This window comes from Gigantopelta aegis, chromosome 1 (genome assembly GCF_016097555.1).
Source record: "Gigantopelta aegis isolate Gae_Host chromosome 1, Gae_host_genome, whole genome shotgun sequence".
Lineage (NCBI taxonomy): Eukaryota > Metazoa > Mollusca > Gastropoda > Neomphalida > Peltospiridae > Gigantopelta > Gigantopelta aegis.
In genome coordinates, this window is record NC_054699.1 from 28,714,902 (window position 1) to 28,736,762 (window position 21,861).

Sequence of the window (21,861 nt, forward strand, 5' to 3'; positions counted from 1 at the left end):
GGCTCTGCTAGACAACAAAGCATCCTCTTTGCAAGTCTTTTAGCATTGCAGTGCGAGATCGCGAAGTTGCGAGAGTTTAGTGAATTAGGCCCCAGATTACCGAGGTGTGTGCCCAGGACCGCGTGCTGGAACCTTAATTGGATATAAGCTAGAAAATAAGTTTGAAAGAAAATTAGTATACAGTCAGTCTAGATAAAAAAAGTAAGAAAAACAGCTAGGTTAATTTGTGGTGCCAAGTCAAGCAGAGTTAATGGCAAATTGTTATAGATATATATGTACATGCATGGGTAGAAGGATACAAATGTCAAACATTTGTTGAATCACCTGTCCACCATTTGTGATACCAAAAATCCGATTAATGCCTCCACATGCGGCAATGTACCACAAAAACCAGAGAAGAGAGGCTTCGTAGGGCTCCGAGGTAACATTCACCTCGATAAACATGTTCAGGTAGCCTCGGATTCTGCTACAAAACACGAATACAAAACAAACACTTGCTTATTAAGGACACCTCTATAAACATGTTCAGGTAGCCTCGGATTCTGCTATACATCACACGAATACAAAACAAACACTTGCTTATTAAGGACACCTTGATAAACATGTTCAGGTAGCCTCGGATTCTGCTATACAACACACGAATACAAAACAAACACTTGCTTATTAAGGACACCTCGCTAAACATGTTCAGGTAGCCTCGGATTCTGCTATACATCACACGAATACAAAACAAACACTTGCTTATTAAGGACACCTCGCTAAACATGTTCAGGTAGCCTCGGATTCTGCTATACAACATGAATACACAACAAACACTTGCTTATTAAGATGATGATGATAACTAGTTTAATGTGCCCATATACCACTAGAGTTTCGAACACGCCCATCCCGAGTCCGACCTCCGATAAGATCGGTGGCCTGACTCCACGGGCTATCCCAGATCCAAAATACTATCATAAAGCCTCTCTTTCAAGCAAATTATCTTTCTTTTTAATATTATTTTCTCGGGAAGCATGACTCAACCCCCAAATAAATTTTGCTCAACACAGATTAGACCCCCTACTAAAATTGCTGCACACACACTTGATCAAGGCGCATTGTTTAATTAGCAGCTGTTACAGCACTGTAAACCAGCCTCAGTGGTGTCGTGGTTAAGCCATCAGAGATAAGGCCCCGGAATTGGTCACTGGCGAAGTCAGAGGCTAAGTCCGGGGTGGGCGTGCCTGAACCTTCATTCGATATGGGCATGTTAATAGAATTGAATTGAATGGATGTCTAACGACACCCCAGCACAAATAATACATCGGCTATACATAGATGTCATACAATGGTAAAAATAAAAGGTTAGGTTAAAAACAGTGTATAGAGCTGTGCGGTGGTATATGAAATTTGAAATGTCAAAGACAGTGTAAAAAGCTGTACAAAATAATACATATCACATTTGTTATAAAGGTAAAATTCATGTTACAAATCAAATATTACACAAAAGTAAATATAAATTAATAGAGTTCCCAGTTCCCAGACATAAGGCTGGTAGGTACAGGGTTCACAGTCCGGTACAGGCCCCCACCCAGAGTGACTTTTAATGACTCAGTGGGTAGGTGTAAGACTAACCATTAACCACTAAGAACTCACTCACTGTCCTGGACAGACAGCCCAGATAGCTGAGGTATGTGCCCATGACAGTGTGTTTGAACCGTAATTGGATATGAGCACAAAAATAAGTTGAAATGAAAAAAAAAAAAGAACACTGTAGGAATGTGTTTACCAACACCCCAGCACATTGTTTAATACAGCTTTTCACCTACACCACAACACATTGTTTAATCAACAGCTATTCGAACACTGTAGGAGTGTGTTTACCTACACCCCAGCACATTGTTTAATACAGCTTTTCACCTACACCACAACACATTGTTTAATCAACAGCTATTCGAACACTGTAGGAGTGTGTTTACCTACACCCCAGCACATTGTTTAATACAGCTTTTCACCTACACCACAACACATTGTTTAATCAACAGCTATTAGAACACTGTAGGAGTGTGTTTACCTACACCCCAGCACATTGTTTAATACAGCTATTAGACTACTGTAAGAATGTGTTTACCTACACCCCAGCACATTGTTTAATACAGCTATTAGACTACTGTAAGAATGTGTTTACCTACACCCCAGCACATTGTTTAATACAGCTATTAGAACACAGTAAGAATGTGTTTACCTACACCCCAGCACATTGTTTAATACAGATACTAGAACACTGTAAGAATGTGTTTACCTACACCCCAGCACATTGTTTAATACAGATATTAGAACACGGTAAGAATGTGTTTACCTACACCCCAGCACATTGTTTAATACAGATATTAGAACACGGTAAGAATGTGTTTACCTACACCCCAGCACATTGTTTAATACAGCTATTAGACCACTGTAAGAATGTGTTTACCTACACCCCAGCACATTGTTTAATACAAATATTAGAACACTGTAAGAATGTGTTTACCTACACCCCAGCACATTGTTTAATACAGATATTAGACTACTGTAAGACTGTGTTTACCTACACCCCAGCACATTGTTTAATACAGATATTAGACTACTGTAAGACTGTGTTTACCTACACCCCAGCACATTGTTTAATACAGATATTAGACTACTGTAAGACTGTGTTTACCTACACCCCAGCACATTGTTTAATACAGATATTAGAACACTGTAAGAATGTGTTTACCTACACCCCAGCACATTGTTTAATACAGATATTAGACTACTGTAAGAATGTGTTTACCTACACCCCAGCACATTGTTTAATACAGATATTAGAACACTGTAAGAATGTGTTTACCTACACCCCAGCACATTGTTTAATACAGATATTAGACTACTGTAAGACTGTGTTTACCTACACCCCAGCACATTGTTTAATACAGATATTAGAACACTGTAAGAATGTGTTTACCTACACCCCAGCACATTGTTTAATACAGATATTAGACTACTGTAAGAATGTGTTTACCTACACCCCAGCACATTGTTTAATACAGTTTACCTATTAGAACACTGTAAGAATGTGTTTACCTACACCCCAGCACATTGTTTAATACAGATATTGTACTGTAAGAATGTGTTTACCTACCCCAGCACATTGTTTAATACAGATATTAGACCACTGTAAGAATGTGTTTTTAGAACACCTACACCCCAGCACATTGTTTAATACAGGAGATATTGTTTAATACAGCTATTAGAACACTGTAAGAATGTGTTTACCTACACACCAGCACATTGTTTAATACAGATATTAGAACACTGTAAGACTGTGTTTACCTACACCCCAGCACATTGTTTAATACAGCTATTAGAACACTGTAAGAATGTGTTTACCTACACCCCAGCACATTGTTTAATACAGCTATTAGAACACTGTAAGACTGTGTTTACCTACACCCCAGCACATTGTTTAATATAGATATTAGACTACTGTAAGAATGTGTTTACCTACACCCCAGCACATTGTTTAATACAGATATTAGACTACTGTAAGACTGTGTTTACCTACACCCCAGCACATTGTTTAATACAGATATTAGACTACTGTAAGACTGTGTTTACCTACACCCCAGCACATTGTTTAATACAGATATTAGAACACTGTAAGAATGTGTTTACCTACACCCCAGCACATTGTTTAATACAGATATTAGAACACGGTAAGAATGTGTTTACCTACACCCCAGCACATTGTTTAATACAGATATTAGAACACTGTAAGAATGTGTTTACCTACACCCCAGCACATTGTTTAATACAGATATTAGACTACTGTAAGACTGTGTTTACCTACACCCCAGCACATTGTTTAATACAGCTATTAGAACACTGTAAGAATGTGTTTACCTACACACCAGCACATTGTTTAATACAGCTATTAGACTACTGTAAGAATGTGTTTACCTACACCCCAGCACATTGTTTAATACAGATATTAGAACACTGTAAGAATGTGTTTACCTACACCCCAGCACATTGTTTAATACAGGAGATATTAGACCACTGTAAGAATGTGTTTACCTACACCCCAGCACATTGTTTAATACAGCTATTAGAACACTGTAAGAATGTGTTTACCTACACACCAGCACATTGTTTAATACAGATATTAGAACACTGTAAGAATGTGTTTACCTACACCCCAGCACATTGTTTAATACAGGAGATATTAGACCACTGTAAGAATGTGTTTACCTACACCCCAGCACATTGTTTAATACAGCTATTAGAACACTGTAAGAATGTGTTTACCTACACCCCAGCACATTGTTTAATACAGATATTAGAACACTGTAAGAATGTGTTTACCTACACCCCCGCACATTGTTTAATACAGCTATTAGAACACAGTAAGAATGTGTTTACCTACACCCCAGCACATTGTTTAATACAGATATTAAAACACTGTAAGAATGTGTTTACCTACACCCCAGCACATTGTTTAATAGATATTAGAACACTGTAAGAATGTGTTTACCTACACCCCAGCACATTGTTTAATACAGATATTAGAACACTGTAAGAATGTGTTTACCTACACCCCAGCACATTGTTTAATACAGGAGATATTAGACCACTGTAAGAATGTGTTTACCTACACCCCAGCACATTGTTTAATACACATATTAGAACACTGTAAGAATGTGTTTACCTACACCCCAGCACATTGTTTAATACAGCTATTAGACCACTGTTGGAATGTGTTTACCTACACCCCAGCACATTGTTTAATACAGCTATTAGACCACTGTAGGAATGTGTTTACCAACACCCCAGCACATTGTTTAATACAGCTATTAGACCACTGTAGGAATGTGTTTACCAACACCCGAGCACATTGTTTAATACAGCTATTAGACCACTGTAGGAATGTGTTTACCAACACCCCAGCACGTTGTTTAAGCAGCAGCTATTGGAACACCGTAGGAATGTGTTTACCAACACCCCAGCATATTGTTTAAGCAGCAGCTATAGATGAAGGAAGGAAGGAAGGAAATGGTTTATTTAATGTACACATGTACGACACACTCAACACCAACTATAGATGAAAGCAGCATTGCAGATAAGTTGAACCAAAAAAAAGAAAGCATATCAGGGCTCAAAATGTCTCATTAACCATCCTTCCATTCACTAAAACTCATGGATTCATCAAGGATTTTTTGCAAGGATCCCATGTCTGATGTAAATCACAATTGGAATACTTTTTCTGGGCGAATGGAAGGAAACGTTTTTTTTAACACATTTTATTTATGGTTATATGGTGTCAGACATATGGTTAAGGACAACAAATATGTAGAGGAAACCCACTGTCGCCACTTCATTGACTACTCTTTTTTGATTAGCAGCAAGGGATCTTTTATATGCACCATCCCAGACAGGATAGTACATATACCATGGCCTTTGATATACCAGTCGTCATGCACTGGCTGGAGCGAGAAATAGCCCAATAGGGGCCACCGATGAGGATCGATCCCAGACCGACCACGCATCAAGTGAGCGCTTTACCACTGGGCTATGTCCCGCCCCTCAGGGCAAATGGAATTAAATGGAATTAATTTTCAGTGTCACTTTCTTTTGGGAAGGGGCCTATATTCGGACCCACAGAACGGCTGGATAAATCCTCAACACTAATCAACTTCAAAACATGAAAAAACTTTTGTTTTTGTTTAACGACACCACTAGGGCACACTGATTTATTAATCATCGGCTATTGGATGTCAAACATTTGGTAATTTTGACATATATGGTCTTAAAGGGGAAACCCGCTACAGGGATTTACCGGACACACTAAAACTTGCGTATAGGACGCACTAAAACTTGCGTATAGGACGCACTAAAACTTAACTGGACCCGTAAAAATAGAGATACTGCGTCCCGTGGGACGCATAAAATATCTGACATTTTCAGTGACCCTGTCCACTATCAAAGATCGATCATTCTGTGTAACACACTATTTCTTTTCTACCTATAAACTGCGTATTCAAATGCGGATTCCCATTATCGAAAACAAAAAGTTTTAATCTCTGGGAACACTGCGTCTTTATCCTTTGCTGCGCTTAATCGGGTAAAGTTGGTAATTTCCGGAACGAGATCGCGGATTTGCGATCATTCGGAACTTCTCGTCAACAGGCCAAACACAATCGGAAATTCCCGGGCGAATAAAGCAAATTGGTTAAATGTTCTGATTTGCATTAACAAACAAGTAGCACGAATCATAAACAACGCATGGTATTGTGAGTGTCATTTAGCTTGCAGGAAATGGTTCAAATAATTATACAGATCAAAGTGAAATGTAAATTTTTAAACAATGAATACCGACATTGATTTCCCGAAAGGAAAAACAACACAGCTTGTTAAATTTACTTTAATGAAACATATAGTATACACGTGATTTGTTGTCTGCAGCTCTCTGTCGTTTGTGTGGTTTTGGGACCCTTTGTTTTCAGGTTGGGACCCCCAGAAAAGAAAGAGGTGAATCCAAGGGACCCCCATTTCAGAAAAACAAGGTAAATCCCTGCCGCTACATTAGTAGCAATTAAGGGATCTTTTACATGCAGCATCCCACAGTCAGGATAGCACATACCGCGGACTTTGATATACCAGTCGTGGTACACTGGCTAGAATGAGACATAGCCCAATTAATGGGCCCACCAATGCAGATTGATCCTAGACTGACTGTGTGCGCTTTACACCACCACCAAGCCCCACCACCCAAATGGACACCAATGACAAAGCATGTGGTTATAAAGGGTTGGTTAAGTGTCAAGGTCAAGGTCAATTGCTACATGCATGTATGATGTAGAATTTTAATGCATTCAAATCACCAACAGGATGGTTTTATATCATCCTGAAGTAGTAAAACATTTTCGTTCAAAGCCAATAAATGAAGCATTGGGTTAGATGGAAATTTAAGGTCAAAGCCAGATAATAATTAAAACTATGGATGGCGTTTTCACCTGACCACCATTACTGGTGGCGAAGATCCTGTGTCTACCGTCGCACTGCGTTATATACCACACAAACCAAAGCATGGACGACTCGTATGACCGGGCGGTCACAAAACCCTGAACAAACAGGTCCATGAAATCACGGACTGCTCTACAATAGAAATGGAGAAATAAAAAAACCAAATTCTTAACTTTAAAAAAAAAATCTTTTTTTTTTTTTAATTGTTCCCAGAAAATCAAATGTAAGTGTTGGTGTTTGGAGTAAAAAAAAGAAGGAAATGCTTTATTTAACGATGCACTCAACACATTTTAATTACGGTTATATGACGTCAGACATATGGATAAGGACCACACAGATATTGAGAGAGGAAACCTGCTGTCACCACTTCATGAGCTACTCTTTTCGATCAGCAGCAAGGTATCTTTTATATACACCATCCCATAGACAGGATAGCACATACGTCGTCCTTTGATGTACTAGTCTCATCAAAAGGAAGGTTTTAAATCATATCTTGAAGTAGAAAAACATTTTTGTTCAAAGCCAACCAGCAAAGCATTGGGTTAGGAGGGAAGATCAAGGTCAGATGATAATTAAAACTATATGTGGCGTTTTCACCTGACCACCATTAATGTTGGCAAATATCCGGTGTCTACCATCGCACTACGTTATATACCACAAAAACCAAAGCATGGACAACTCATATGACCTGAAGAAACAGGTCCATAAAATCACGGACTTCTCTACAAGACAAATGGAGAAATAAAAAACTATATCTTTATTTTTTAAAGGTTTTTTTTTTAACACCGGGAAAGGTGCTAATTAGCATAAATCCAATATGGCCACCAACACAAACTTTGAAGCCATATATATCTCCTAAATGGTTGAATTTAGACACCATAAATCTATTATAATTACATGTAGATAGAAATATGATACCACAGAATCAAAATATCTTATTAAAAATATAGTGTGGTGCACTTATGACATCATGACGCAAATATGATGTCATCATGACGCAAATATGATGTCATATGGCGTCATCAATTAGAGTTAAAATTACTAATATTTAAGATATAGTTTCCAGCATATACGATACTATGCTCATAAATTTACCCATGGATTTACTAACAATCCTTAATCCTTAATGATGTAATATCACAAATGATAGGCAGGATGATAATAGGTTCAGACATAATGTCTCGGAGGAAAAGAAATGTCTAAAATAATGCCACAAATTTCAACAAAGCAATTCAAATCATTGTAATTACACAACTGGTTCCAGCTAGGTCATCTGATTTTCTACCATTTATCAAAATAGTTTGGCTGCCGAAGAAAAGAAAGGTCTGAAATAATGCCACAAATTTCACATATTTTCTGATGTGCTATCTAAAGTAATATCATCAGACAATTTGTATTGTATTCAACCAACAAAGCAATTCAAATCATTGTAATTACACAACTGGTTCCAGGTCATCTAGTCTAGCTTCTAGCAACTTCCAAAATAGTTTGGCTGCCAACACTCTTGGAATCACCACATACCTGTACATGGCTCTGCGATTGACCTTGTTCAATCAGACCTGCCTCGGTGGCGTTGTGGTTAGGCCATCGGTCTACAGGCTGGTAAGTACTGGGTTTGGATCCCAGTCGAGGCATGGGATTTTAATCCAGATACCGACTCCAAACCCTGAGTGATTCCAAAGGTGTCGGCAGCCAAACTATTTTGATAAATGGTAGAAAATCAGATGACCTAGCTGGAACCAGTTGTGTAATTACAATGATTTGAATTGCTTTGTTGAAATTTGTGGCATTATTTTAGACATTTCTTTTCCTCTGAGACATTATGTCTGAACCTGTTATCATCCTGCCTCTCAGTTGTGATATTACATCATTAAGGATTAAGCATTATTAGTAAATCCATGAGTAAATTTATGAGTATAGTATCCTATCTGCTGGAATGGGAAATAGTTCAATGAGCTCACAAACAGGGACTAACCGCGCACCAGATAACCACTGGGCTATGTCTTACCACTGACTAACACAGGAGAACAGAGTTAGATCCTTTTAACACAAATGGCTGTTAAGAAGGTGTCTTATATTGCGCACAGAATTATTTACTATTTACATTTGCATAAAACAAATAATAAACCAACAACAACAACACAATATTTAAAAGGTTTACAAAGATTAACAATAACACTAAAGCATCAACAACCGCAACAACAAATAACAACATACATGTAGTTATCTGAATTGCTTACAAGTCTTAACCTGACCTCTGTCAATTGTGCAAAAGATTTGCACGGAACTGCCAGCTCCCTTCACATACCATAACAATCACAACTATAACAATCACAACAATGATGAGTATTCTGAGAGTACTGCTAAAGAAATACATGCCCCCTATACTGGACCCCAAAATGTTTTTTAGTTTAGTATCCTTAAGTTCATGGGCCATAACTCTGTCACAAATGGGTAAATCATCATGAAAGTCAAACTTGATCTGTAACAGTGCATGATGAAGATACACACAACATTTCAGCTCAATATCTTAAGACATTGTAAAACAAAACCAAAAAAATCTGCTATAAAATCAAGGGCTATAACTCTCAATAATGGTAAATCGCCATGAAAAAGTTAGGGTTTTTTTTCTATAATGACACAACTAGAGCATGTTGATTTATTAATCATCAACTATTGGGTGTCAGACATGTGGTAATTTTGACTCATAGTCTTAGATAGGAAACATGCTGCATTTTTCCATTAGTAGCAAGAGATCTTTTATATGCAGCATCTCACAGACAGGATAGCACATACCACGGCCTTTGATATACCAGTCATGGTGCACTGGCTGGAGCGAGAAATAGCCTAAATGGGCCCACTGACGGGGATCGATCCCAAACTGACCACACACTAAGCGAGCGCTTTACCACTCTACTACACACACCCCGCCTCAAATCGCCATGAAAGTGAAACTTGATCTGTAACACTACAACAACGACCGCAGCAACAACGACAACAACAACAACATATAGTCTAAACTGTTTACAAGTGTTAACCTGGCCTCCATTGGTTGTGCCGAAGATTCGCATGGAACCACCAGCTCCCTTGACGTACCACAACAACCACAACGCTGACACTTCGTAGGGTTCTGAGGTTACGTTCACCTCTATAAACTCCCGGCAGAAACTTTTAGCCCATCTGGGTGCAGCGTTAACAGAAGGAGCACACATTACATTCAAACAAAATGAATGAATGAATGAATGAATGAATGGATGAATGAATGAATGAATGTTTAACGACACCCCAGCACGAAAAATACATCGGCTATTGGGTGTCAAACTATGGTAATGCAAACAAATAAAGTGATGATCACCATCAATATACAAATTCAACAGCCAAATAAAAACACAGTGTAAAGAACTGTGCAGAAATACAAATATCTATGTCAGTTATGGAATGTCACCATAGTACATTTGCTTAAATGTCAATAAACGTAGTGCTGTGATCTCGATTAATTTACATTTAATTTGCAAAGTTATCAAATTCTAAAAGTACATGTATGTGATCTGAAAAATATCACACACTTTGGTTACACTGTAACAAGTTTATTTTGTGCAAGAATATATACCACATATCAGACTGCGTAGCAGTCGAGTGGTATGTTCTTTCGCAAAATGAAAGAGTGCAATAAATAGAAAGCAAAAACAATGTATGTGAAGCTCTGTATTTATTACATACCTTCTTTTGTATTTTACAGAAACAGGTTTTTTAATTTTAACGTCATTACAACACTTTGTTAAATCCATGATCAAAACTCCTTTCATGGATTTACTTAACGTTAAAAATCATACCTTAAGGCAGCCTTGTCTAATGTTTCAAATATGACGTAATTTGTAAATCATATATGACGTTATTAAATAAAAGGTGCTAACTGCAGTAAAAATAAAAAGGGAATTCCCAGTTTAAAAGTTCTGGTCCAGATCATACATACATGTATGTGCGATACAAAATAAATGTCTTTATCACTATAGTAAGACTGAATAGGTATGTAATTTAAATAGGTTATTAGAGTGTTACTATCACGTGGTTTACCCATTTAGCATAATTTATCCTGTAGCCATGGTTTCTACCCCTAACACCCACTCATCAACTTTCCATTTTACAATTGGTTCGAAATATATATATGAACTTAAGGTGTTTACTGGGATAGATCCTACAAACTAGTGTTGGGAATCGGTTAAAATTTCATCATTAATCATCGGTTGTAATCAGCTGGTACCAACCGATCAACTTTCGATTACCCAATCGGTTAGAATTCCAGTGAAACCTCTCGAAACAGGACCCTCTGTATACCGGAATTCCCTCAAAACCAGACATTTTTTCACAAATAAGTACATAATTTAACCTCTAAACCAGATACCTCTTAAAACGTACCAGAGTGTGTCCGGTTTGGAGGGGTTTCACTGAATATGGACTAGTTTAGAGAGATTATTTAAGTGAATATATGTGAGTAAAAATTATAAACTTGTACCCACTCAATGTGTTTTTTGTCAAAAATTAATCTACAGTCAATAGCTTTAATAGTTATTTAATATCCGTTTCTTTAGGTACACCTGAAAACAAACCCCAACCCCTTGCACACTTACATCAATTCAATCACCTGTACTATATAGCCACCTACGTTTGTCAAACAATCTTAATTTTAAAAAATACGGATAAATAAGAAAAGAGTTTTTCTGTTTAACGACACCACTAGAGCACATTGATTAATATAATCATCGGCTATTGGATGTCAAACACTTGTTAATTTTGCGACTAGCATTTAAATCGGTCATACGGTAAAACATTTGTTAATTCTGACTCGTAGTCAACTAGAAGAAACCCACTACATTTTTTCCATTAGCAGCAAGGGATCTTTTATATGCATTTTGTCATAGACAGGAAAGAACATACCTAGGCCTATCACCAGTTGTGGTGCACTGGTTGGAACGAGAAAAAAAAACCCCAACTAAATAAACAAAACTTTTTTTTTTTAAACTAATTATCCTACTTTGTCCAAACGTGTTTGTCGTAAAACTGCTGCATGGTCATGCTGTCCCATTCCTCAGCATGTGGAGCTTTCCAGGGTGCATCAAGTGGAATCTACAATAACAACAAAAAGTAAAGTAAAGTTTGCTTTATTTAATGACGTCACTAGAGCACATTGATTTTTTGTCTTATCATCGGCTATTGAACGTCAAACATATGGTCATTCTGACACTGTTTTTTTTTTTTTAGAGCAAACCCGCTGTCGCCACATAGGCTACTCTTTTACGACAGGCAGCAAGGAATCTTTTATTTGCGCTTCCCACATGCAGGATAGCACAAACCATGGCCTTTGTTGAACCAGTTTTTGATCACTAGTCGGTGCAAGTGGTTTACACCTACCCATTGAGCCACGCGGAGCACTCACTCAGGGTTTGGAGTAGGTATCTGGATTAAAAATCCCATGCCTCGACTGGGATCCGAACCCAATACCTACCAGCCTGTAAACCGATGGCCTAACCATGACGCCACCGAGGCCGGTCCCACAACAACAACAATCCCACACATTATAACTGATGGATTGAAAATATACATCTAACAGCCTCGGTGGTGTCAGGGTTAAGCCATCGGACATCAGGCTGGTAGGTACAGGGTTCGCCACCCGGTACCGGCTCCCACACAAATCAAGTTTGAACGACTCAGTGGGTAGGTGTAAGGCCACTACACCCTCTTCTCTCTCACTATCCACTAAAAACTAACAATTAACCCACTGTCCTGGACAGACAGCCAAGATAGCCGAGGTCTGTGCCCAGGACAGTGTGCTTGAACCTTAATTAGATATAAGCACGAAAATAATTTAAAAGAAGGAAAGAAAGTAATGGCAGAAATCATATTTTTGTAATATTTTGTTTGTCGGTCCACTAGAAGATCTACTAGTCAGTGTTTCTGCCAGTCGGTCCACTAGAAGATCTACTAGTCAGTGTTTCTGCCAGTCAGTCCACTAGAAGATCTACTAGTCAGTGTTTCTGCCAGTCGGTCCACTAGAAGATCTACTAGTCAGTGTTTCTGCCAGTCGGTCCACTAGAAGATCTACTAGTCAGTGTTTCTGCCAGTCGGTCCACTAGAAGATCTACTAGTCAGTGTTTCTGCCAGAAAGACATTTTTGGGTATGGTATAATGGAATTGAATGCAACCACAGTCAACAGGGGGTATAGGAGACCTCTCCCAGAAGGAAAATGGGTTAAGTTTAGGGTTGGGATTAAGGAAATCATACAGTAATGATAAGAGTAATTCATTTTGTCCAGATCGAGGTTAACGTAAAAAAAAAAAAAATCTGCCATATTTTTGGGTATGTCGCCATACCCATTTTACCCTCTGGCAGAAACCCTGCTAGTTCATTACCAGGGCCTCTTCCCACCAAAGAATTTTTTTTCTCTTCTTTTTTAAAAACCCCAACAACCCACAAATATTTAACAGAGTCAAAGACATTTTTTTTTTTTGGACATTACAAACGTGGATGATGATGAGATATATGGTGAAACTGCAGCATTTCCATTTCGGTATGGTACTATACTTGACAGCGCCGTGCTCCACGCTTGATGTCAGTTGAGTTATCTCGGCATCACCCGAGCCTGGGGTACACGGAACCTGCAGTGCATGCCGGGTAATCATCCCCCATGTGGGGTCATACACTCGGGAGACACACCCATAATCGCACCCATGAAGTGGGTGAAACTCGGTGTGTGTGGCCGTATACCTACCCTTTGAGTCTAGCGGTGCACTCACTCTGGGTTGGAACCAGTACTGGCATGAAAAATCCCCCATTGCCTCAGGTGGGATACGAACCCTGTACCTACCAGCTTCAAGTTCGATGGCATAACCACTATACCACCGAGGCTGGCCCCACCAAACAATCATAGCTATGGCTGATCTTAGTGGCTTATGGTAAGTTTTATGGTTTTATGTCTCATCCCAGATTTTACATGGATACAAAAGGAGCCGAGTCTATATTATAATGTAACAAAAAGCGTGGCATTCTCTTGTTGCAATTATGATAAGTTTGTAAGATTCTGGTCTATATGTCACAATTTATTCAAGGATTAATTATATATATGCAGTCAAACTTTGTTATCTCGATGTTGAAGGGAACGAACAAAATGGTCCAAGATTTTAGGTAACTGTGGACTGAGATGAAACTAATTTATAATGTCCATATATTGTGGGGGTGGACTTTTTTTCTGTATTTTGAATACTGCTTTTAGGATTGTTTAAGGACAAGACTAGTATTGATATTGTTATTAGTATTTTATGTATACATTTCACATTCATATATTTATTTATAAACATTGGATCTGTTATGTAAAGTTATTGTATTAACTGTAAGATTATGAATTTTTTTTTAAAGTTTTAAAAAAAGAAAAAAGAAGTTTTATGGCTAACAGATTTAAGACGTATAACCATCGATCATTCTACAATCATTCTACGATCATTCTACGATCATTCTACAAGTTACGTTTGTTTTCTTTAACGACACCATTATATAGAGCACCAGTTCAGTGACCCCTGGAGTAAATGTCCAAATAAGGAAATGTGTAAGCTTCAACATAAACAGAATCATACATATTCATTTCAACTACATGTACAGGTACAGCAACTTTTCGCCACGTTTGACGTACAAAGGGAATCCTAACTTAAAGGGACATTCCTGAGTTTGCTGCAATTTTTAAGATGTCATCAACTAAAAGAGACTTGTTAACGATTGTAATTACACATCAAATATATTTTTCTGCATAGAATATTAGTGGCTGTATATTAAACGTGTTTTCGTCTGGTCGTTCTAATTTTTGTACTAGGTTTAAATTTTCCATTTTTTATTTCTTAAAGTATTGATTTGTTTTTTCGTATGTACTAAATTTATTTGAAGGACAAAATCCAGTTTGGCTTCCTTACAAATATTAAGACGACCAGAAATAATCAATTGAATATACAGACACTGATATTCCAAACAAGTCAAATATATGTAATATGTAATTTTAATCGTAGAATTATTTTATTAGTCGAAACATCTTACAATGCAGCAAACTCATGAATGTCCCTTTAAAGTGAAAATCTTGTTTTGAGACCCCAAACTAACTGAACAATGTGTACCTCTTCTTCTCTCCCATCTGTGTCAATCATCAAGCCTTAACACATTGTTCATGGTCCAGCCAAGCGATAAGACCTCCCAACATACAGGAAAAACGCCTCGGAAACGTTTGGAACGACCCTGGAAAGTGTCGAGAGACAACATATCAGATTTAAAGGACAAGAAAGGAAATGTTTTGTTTAACAACACACTCAACACATTTTATTTATGGTTATATGGTTAAGGACCACACAGATATTGAGAGGAAACCCGCAGTCGCCACTTCATGGGGTATACTCTTTTCGATTAGCAGCAAGGGATCTTTTATACAGACAGGATAGCACATACCATGGCCTTTGATATACCAGTCATGGTGCATTGGCTGGAACGAGAAATAGCCCAAATGGGCCCACCAACGGGGATCGATCGATATAAAAAGTGATTATAGTACTGATACTTTGGTTCTGAGATAGAGAGAGAGAGAGAGAGAGAGAGAGAGAGAGAGAGAGAGAGAGAGAGAGAGAGAGCGAGAGAGAGGAGAGAGAGTGAGATATGGGACAGAGATGGATACAGAGAGAGAGAGCCAGACATTTGGGATGTACCACATCTTTAAATGGATAAGCAAGGGATATAAAAAGTGATTAAGTACTGAGTACTTTTGGTTCTGAGAGAGAGAGAGAGAAAGAGGAGAGGAGAGAGAGAGAGAGAGAGAGAGAGAGAGAAGAGAGAGAGAGAGTAGAGAGAGAGAGGAGAGGAGAGGGAAGAGGGAGGGACCAGAGAGGGGGAGGGGGCTGAGGAAGAGAGAGAGAGAGAGAGAGAGAGGGAGGGAGGGAGGAGAAGGGAGCGAGTGTGGGAGGGGCTGGGGAAGAGAAGAGAGAGAGAGAGAGAGAGAGAGGGAGAAGGAGAGAGAGAGAGAGGGAGGGAGGGAGAGAGAGAAGGGAGGGAAGAGAGAGAGAGGGGGGCTGGAGGGAGAGAGAGAGGGAGAGAGAGAGAGGAGAGGGGAGAGAGAGAGAGGAGGGGAGGAGGGAGGGAGGGGGGGAGAGAGAGAGGGGCTGGAGGGAGAGAGGAAAGATAGAGAGAGAGAGGAGAGGAGGAGAAGAAGAGAGATAGAGAGAGGAAGGAGCTGAGGAGGAGGGAGAGAGGGGGCTGTAGGGAGGGAGAGAAGACGAGAGAGAGAGAGATAGCGAGAGAGAGAGAGAGGGAGGGAGGATGGAGCGAGGGATAGGTGGGCTGTGAGGGAGAGAGATATAGAGAGTAGAGAGATAGATATAGAGAGGGAAGTAGTATTGAGTGATGGACCTAGTGGGTCGGGAGAGAGAGGGGGGTGGTGGGAGAGAGAGAGAGAGAGAGATTTTGTTAATAACTCCTTTGCACATCTTTCAAGTTTTCCTCTTTTTACTATGATCATGTTACACGCATGTTTCTAAGGGAAACATAAATCTTATGAAAAATGAATTGCCTAGCTACGGGTGACAATAACAACGACAGTGCCTGGCAGCTGTTAAGTGTTCAGATCTTCAACCACACATGTTGACATCCCACAGAGAAATATGTCTAAAATACTCAATTCTTCGATTTGACGGCACATTTTAGTTTATTTTCTCGACCTCCCTAGTGGAAAGTAGCTTTAGTTTATCAGTCATTCTGGTAGGGACGTGTAAGCCAGATGCATACCAGACAAGTGTGTGTGTGTGTGTGTGTGTGGGGGGGGAGGGGGGGGAGAGTAGAGAGCAAATTCTCAAATTCGGGCAAAAACGATAGATAATCTGAAAAATTTGCTAACCTGAGAAAGAGAGAGAGAGAGAGAGAGAGAGAGAGAGAGAGAGAGAGAGAGAGAGAAGAGAGAGAGAGAGAGAGAGAGAGAGAGAGAGAGAGTGACACACAGGGAGAGAGTGACACAGAGAGAGAGAGACACACACAGAGAGAGAGAGAGAGAGAGATAGACTACATGTATATATATAGTTATAGGCAGCTTGTGGTGTACCTGTTGGCGGTCATCAACCTTATGACCATTGTACTAAAGGTCCCTGCTCTATACTGTACACACACAACCAATATGTCGTTCGTCTGGTTTTAGTGTTTACAAGAACGATTTTCTTCAGTAGTTCACATACAAATGAAAAGGTTAAGGGCAATGACAGACCTTGCCTTTTAAGGTGTGCGAGTGTGATCGCGCTCATACACTGCACATAATTTCAATCTGGAAAAATAATGCACGTTACACTTACATAAAATAATTTTGTATATTGATTGCCACTATTTACCTTATGTAGCTAATAGAAAGACCTGTTTTATAAGACCATAACAATAAAAAATGTTACGAGAACGGTAGCTTCCATGCAAGCTTTTAATATATGACTGGTACTTATCTTTGCTGTACAAATAAAAAACACACAAATGTCACAGCAGTTCATAACCATGTGAATGTATTAATGCCCCAACACTACCAATTTAATTGAACTAATTGTAGGCCAACGTTCAACGAGTTATTAAAAAACAAAAATAATAATAATATGAGGGATCTAATTCAGTCAGTATAGAAAGAAAGAAAGAAATGTTTTATTTAACGACGCACTCAACACATTTTATTTATGGTTATATGGCGTCAGACATATGGTTAAGGACCACACAGATTTTGAGAGGAAACCCGCTGTCGCCACTATATGGGCTACTCTTCCGATTAGCAGCAAGGGATCTTTTATTTGCGCTTCCTACAGGCAGGATAGCACAAACCATGGCCTTTGTTGAACCAGTTATGGATCACTGGTCAGTGCAAGTGGTTTACACCTACCCATTGAGCCTTGCGGAGCACTCACTCAGGGTTTGGAGTCGGTATCTGGATTAAAAATCCCATCTCCTCGACTGGAATCTGAACCCAATACCTACCAGCCTGTAGACCGATGGCCTACCACGACGCCACCGAGGCCGGTCAGTCAGTATAGTGCACACCTGAGATGCTTGTACCTCTGCAGAACCAGTGGGTTTTTCCAATCCCAATCAGGGCTCGACCTTAGCGATAGCCTAGGGTGTTTTGGCTACCAAATGTTTGCTTGGGCTACCAGATGTTTAAACCTGGTAGTCCACCGGGCTACTATATATTTGTTTTACACGTCCAGTTACTCCGCAATCAAGAGGTACAAGTGTGTATTTCATGGTATATTTCTCATGATTTAAAAAAAAACCCCTAAAACATGTTTTTAAATAAAAAATAAATGATTTTAATATTTTCTCTAATTTTTTTCAAGTATTAAAATTATGGGGCTACTCATTTTTACTGGGTACTACCAGATTTTATAACCTGGTAGCCCGGTTGGCTACCGCTGAAAAACGTTGAGGTCAAAGCCTGCCAATTATCCTAGTCATGTTCGGTGCACATAATAATGAAATTCAAGACAAGTTTATTCCTACACAATGATTAGTTGCATGTTCATCAAACCATCTAACATTGAAAAGGTAGGTATAATTATGTGCATCAAATTTATTTGAATATTACATACTGTAATTAAAAAATTAAATTGTCTGCATCACTCAGTACATGTCATATTTTTTTAGCACTGCTCCTGAAATTTTTTAATAACTCCATTCCTGAAAGGGAACAGAAAACAGATTACACTAATGAACCAAACAACATAAAATTAGAAGAACACATTATTGGTTTATTGGTTAAATGGACATACATGTACATGTATATACCCTAGTTTTCACTATTAGAACCGTTTATGATCACTGAAATCAAACATTACTTATATTTTATTGTTTAGATTATCCATTTCCGTACAACCGAAGTGTTTCTGGTTATTCTGTTGTTTCTAATACCACAAAATGCATTTTTCATATTTTTAAAAATGCACATGCTTCTGAGAACTAATGGTTATGGAGTCGCATTGAAGTCTATTTTTACGGGTATTTCAACCCCACAGAGTCTTGTTTCACTCTGTTGTATACAAATTTGTTACAGGTTTGTAAATTAACCAAACTTAGTGTCCATTTTTACGGGTTGAAACTAAAGTAGGTGAAAATTATAGCATAGTGTTTAAAAACTAGGGTCTTGTCTTTTTAATTTTTGCAACATATACATGTACATGTACATGTAAGTAAGTCTCTATATCTAAATACCAATATTACTTCATAAATTAATACAAGTTGTAGAAGCATCACCGGGGGTATATGGCTTTTTATGTACCCTCTGTGTGTTCTTTTACCCCGAGCCGAAGCCGACATGTTAAACCATATAGCCAAATAATCAAAATAATGCCAGACAATAACTGTTAACAATTTATTAACGGAGCCGTACCACGCGGACACGAACGAAACCACTTGCCAGTGATGAAAAATAGTTCCATCGATAAACGAGTTTGTAATACGAAATTGAATGAAACTTGATTGATTATCAATGTTATTTATAATCTAATTATTGCTTTAGCATTAACTGGAGTGGCTGGAAACTGTTGGAAATTATAAGAGAATTTGGCTCCGCCCACAGGCCGGGGTAAGGGATTTGTCCAACGGCAAACAACCAATGAGATTAAAGAATTTTACACGAAGGCGAGATAAATCTTGGTTTTCACTTGCCTTAGCATTTTGATGAATGCGATTTTTCACTCGCCTAAGCATTTTGAGGTGTGCGATTTTTCACTCACCTAAGCGTTTTGAGATGTGAGATTTTTCAAAAGCCAAGGACTGCAACGATATTCAACGATATTCAAACTAGCGATTTCCGTAGCTTTTCTCCTATCATAAATATAATAATATACTTTTTGTGTGCTAGGACTAACTTAAAAGCTACTAGGCGAAAATAAAAATTTAGGTCGTCAACCTTATGACCACTTAGACCATCATACTGAAGGTGAGTGCTCTACACACACCCTGCTACCCCCATCAAGTGTCATCAACCTTGGTACCCATCCTAGTTAAATGGATGCTCACACAAGGCTTTTGGACGATATATAATGCACATTACTACTTAATATCAACAACATCTGGCAAAATGTGCTAACCTAGCTGAGAGAGAGAAAGAGAGAGCATAATAAAACTTACCTAAAGTTTGTTTATTAATTAAACTTGAGTTGTTGTTGCCAGCACTTCAAAGACCCGACAGAACAATCCGCGATTGAAATAATGAATCTAATGCACCCCCCTGTCACGTGATCACTATAGCGGCTGTTCTTTCTATACCGAGTGTTGATTGGACACAAACACCGCGCCTGCCTAAACAATTCTAGCACTTACATCCGTTAATTGCTACACAATAAACAAAAACAGATTCAGTGTGTACTGCCAGTGTACAACGGAGTTAGGATTTTCCCATTCAACAGATCGCTAGTAATTATGTCACTATAATCAACTTTGTGACCAGACCATTGGCGGCAAAATTGAGGGAATTATAATGGCTAAATGGAGTTCGGTTAAAAAATGTCGTTGGCGGAAGGTGGATACCGAGGGTGGCATTATATCGAGGGAAATAAACATGAATGAAAACGGTACTTTAAAGAAAGTTGGCGGTATGCGAGGTTGGCGTTAAATCAGGGGGCAATAAATCGAGGGTACACTGTACATGTAAATGTTTGTAATACATGGTACATGCTCTTGTGACAGGCAAAATGGGTTTTAAACTAAATCAATCTAACGGTAGCTGCACAGGTACCTTCACGCGAGGCAGATGAGGCTATGTACGGGTATGCTTTGACAGTCACAAAGTTAATATTAGCGTCATTTTGTCTGACACTAGGTACAGTCGCTAGAATGTCATCACATTTGGTATTAATAGACCCAAATGAGTCCGAAAGAACCTATACAAGTGTTGAACTCTGCGGAGAATCCGTAATCGGCCTACTTATTCCGATTGGCTTGGAATAGCAGTGAGAGATATTTTCATGACACCTGTCTATAACTTATTTAACATATTTTGTTTTCATCAGTATCATTAAATTGCATCGGTATATAATATAATATTCTAAGAAACTACCCATAAAGGTTGTGTCACGTACTTCAAGCACTGAATATCGTGACATCAGGTGAGAATTTCAGCAAACTACCGTAAATTGTAAATACATGTATGTCAGTGGCGTGCTAACGCAGGTAACATTTTATAACGAATGTACATGGATACATTGTATCTTTCACATACCGGCAATGTAGGCTTATTTTCTTCCGAAAACAGAGACAATTTTTTTTAGAGTTTCTGATTGACAATTACACCTTTTGCACAAACAATCCGTTGTTTATCTTGATATTGGTTTTGCATGACCGACAAATGAACGACAAAATCGTGCGTGCCAAATTTTATGCCCTGGAATATGACATCTGGCGAGCCGGTGATTACATAATATTTAGTCTTAGAACTGAACTGATTTCTGTGCAATGTTCTGTAATAATATCCATCCCAGTAATCCAGCAACAAGTATATATTATTTTACAATACAGAATAAGCCACCACTGTCAAAGTGTCGAAATAACTGTATCATGTTTTGTCCCTGCAATAACCTACATACTGAAATGATAAACGGAGTGTTTTCTTAGTTAATTGGTCTGTACTAGTGTACTTTCAGTGGCCTCCACCTGTGATTCCTGATTGGCACGTGTATATTTGTAGGCAGACATGCCATTAATTACCGCAGTCTAGACACAAAATTACCTACAGGCGGTATTTTTTTAACATCAGAAGTATTGGGATATACCTGCCATCCCTAAAATGGTAATGGACATTA

General features: G+C 38.6%; 1 protein-coding gene across 2 annotated transcripts in view; it reads right to left on the reverse strand.

The window, feature by feature from the left end:
• Positions 1–12,143, reverse strand: part of LOC121373375 (amine oxidase [flavin-containing]-like) — a 42,361-nt gene extending 30,218 nt beyond the window's left edge. The window contains exons 1-2 of one of the 2 annotated variants that reach the window (XM_041499998.1): positions 12,056–12,143; positions 7,014–7,155 (exon numbers count right to left, since the gene is read on the reverse strand). In XM_041499998.1, coding sequence (XP_041355932.1) covers positions 7,014–7,155; positions 12,056–12,096 — 183 coding nt within the window. In that variant the 5' untranslated portion in view covers positions 12,097–12,143. Of the gene's footprint in view, positions 1–324; positions 1,221–7,013; positions 7,156–12,055 lie in introns of those variants that run through there. The other variant, XM_041500007.1, reaches the window with a different exon arrangement.
• Between the last annotated feature and the right edge of the window lie 9,718 nt (positions 12,144–21,861).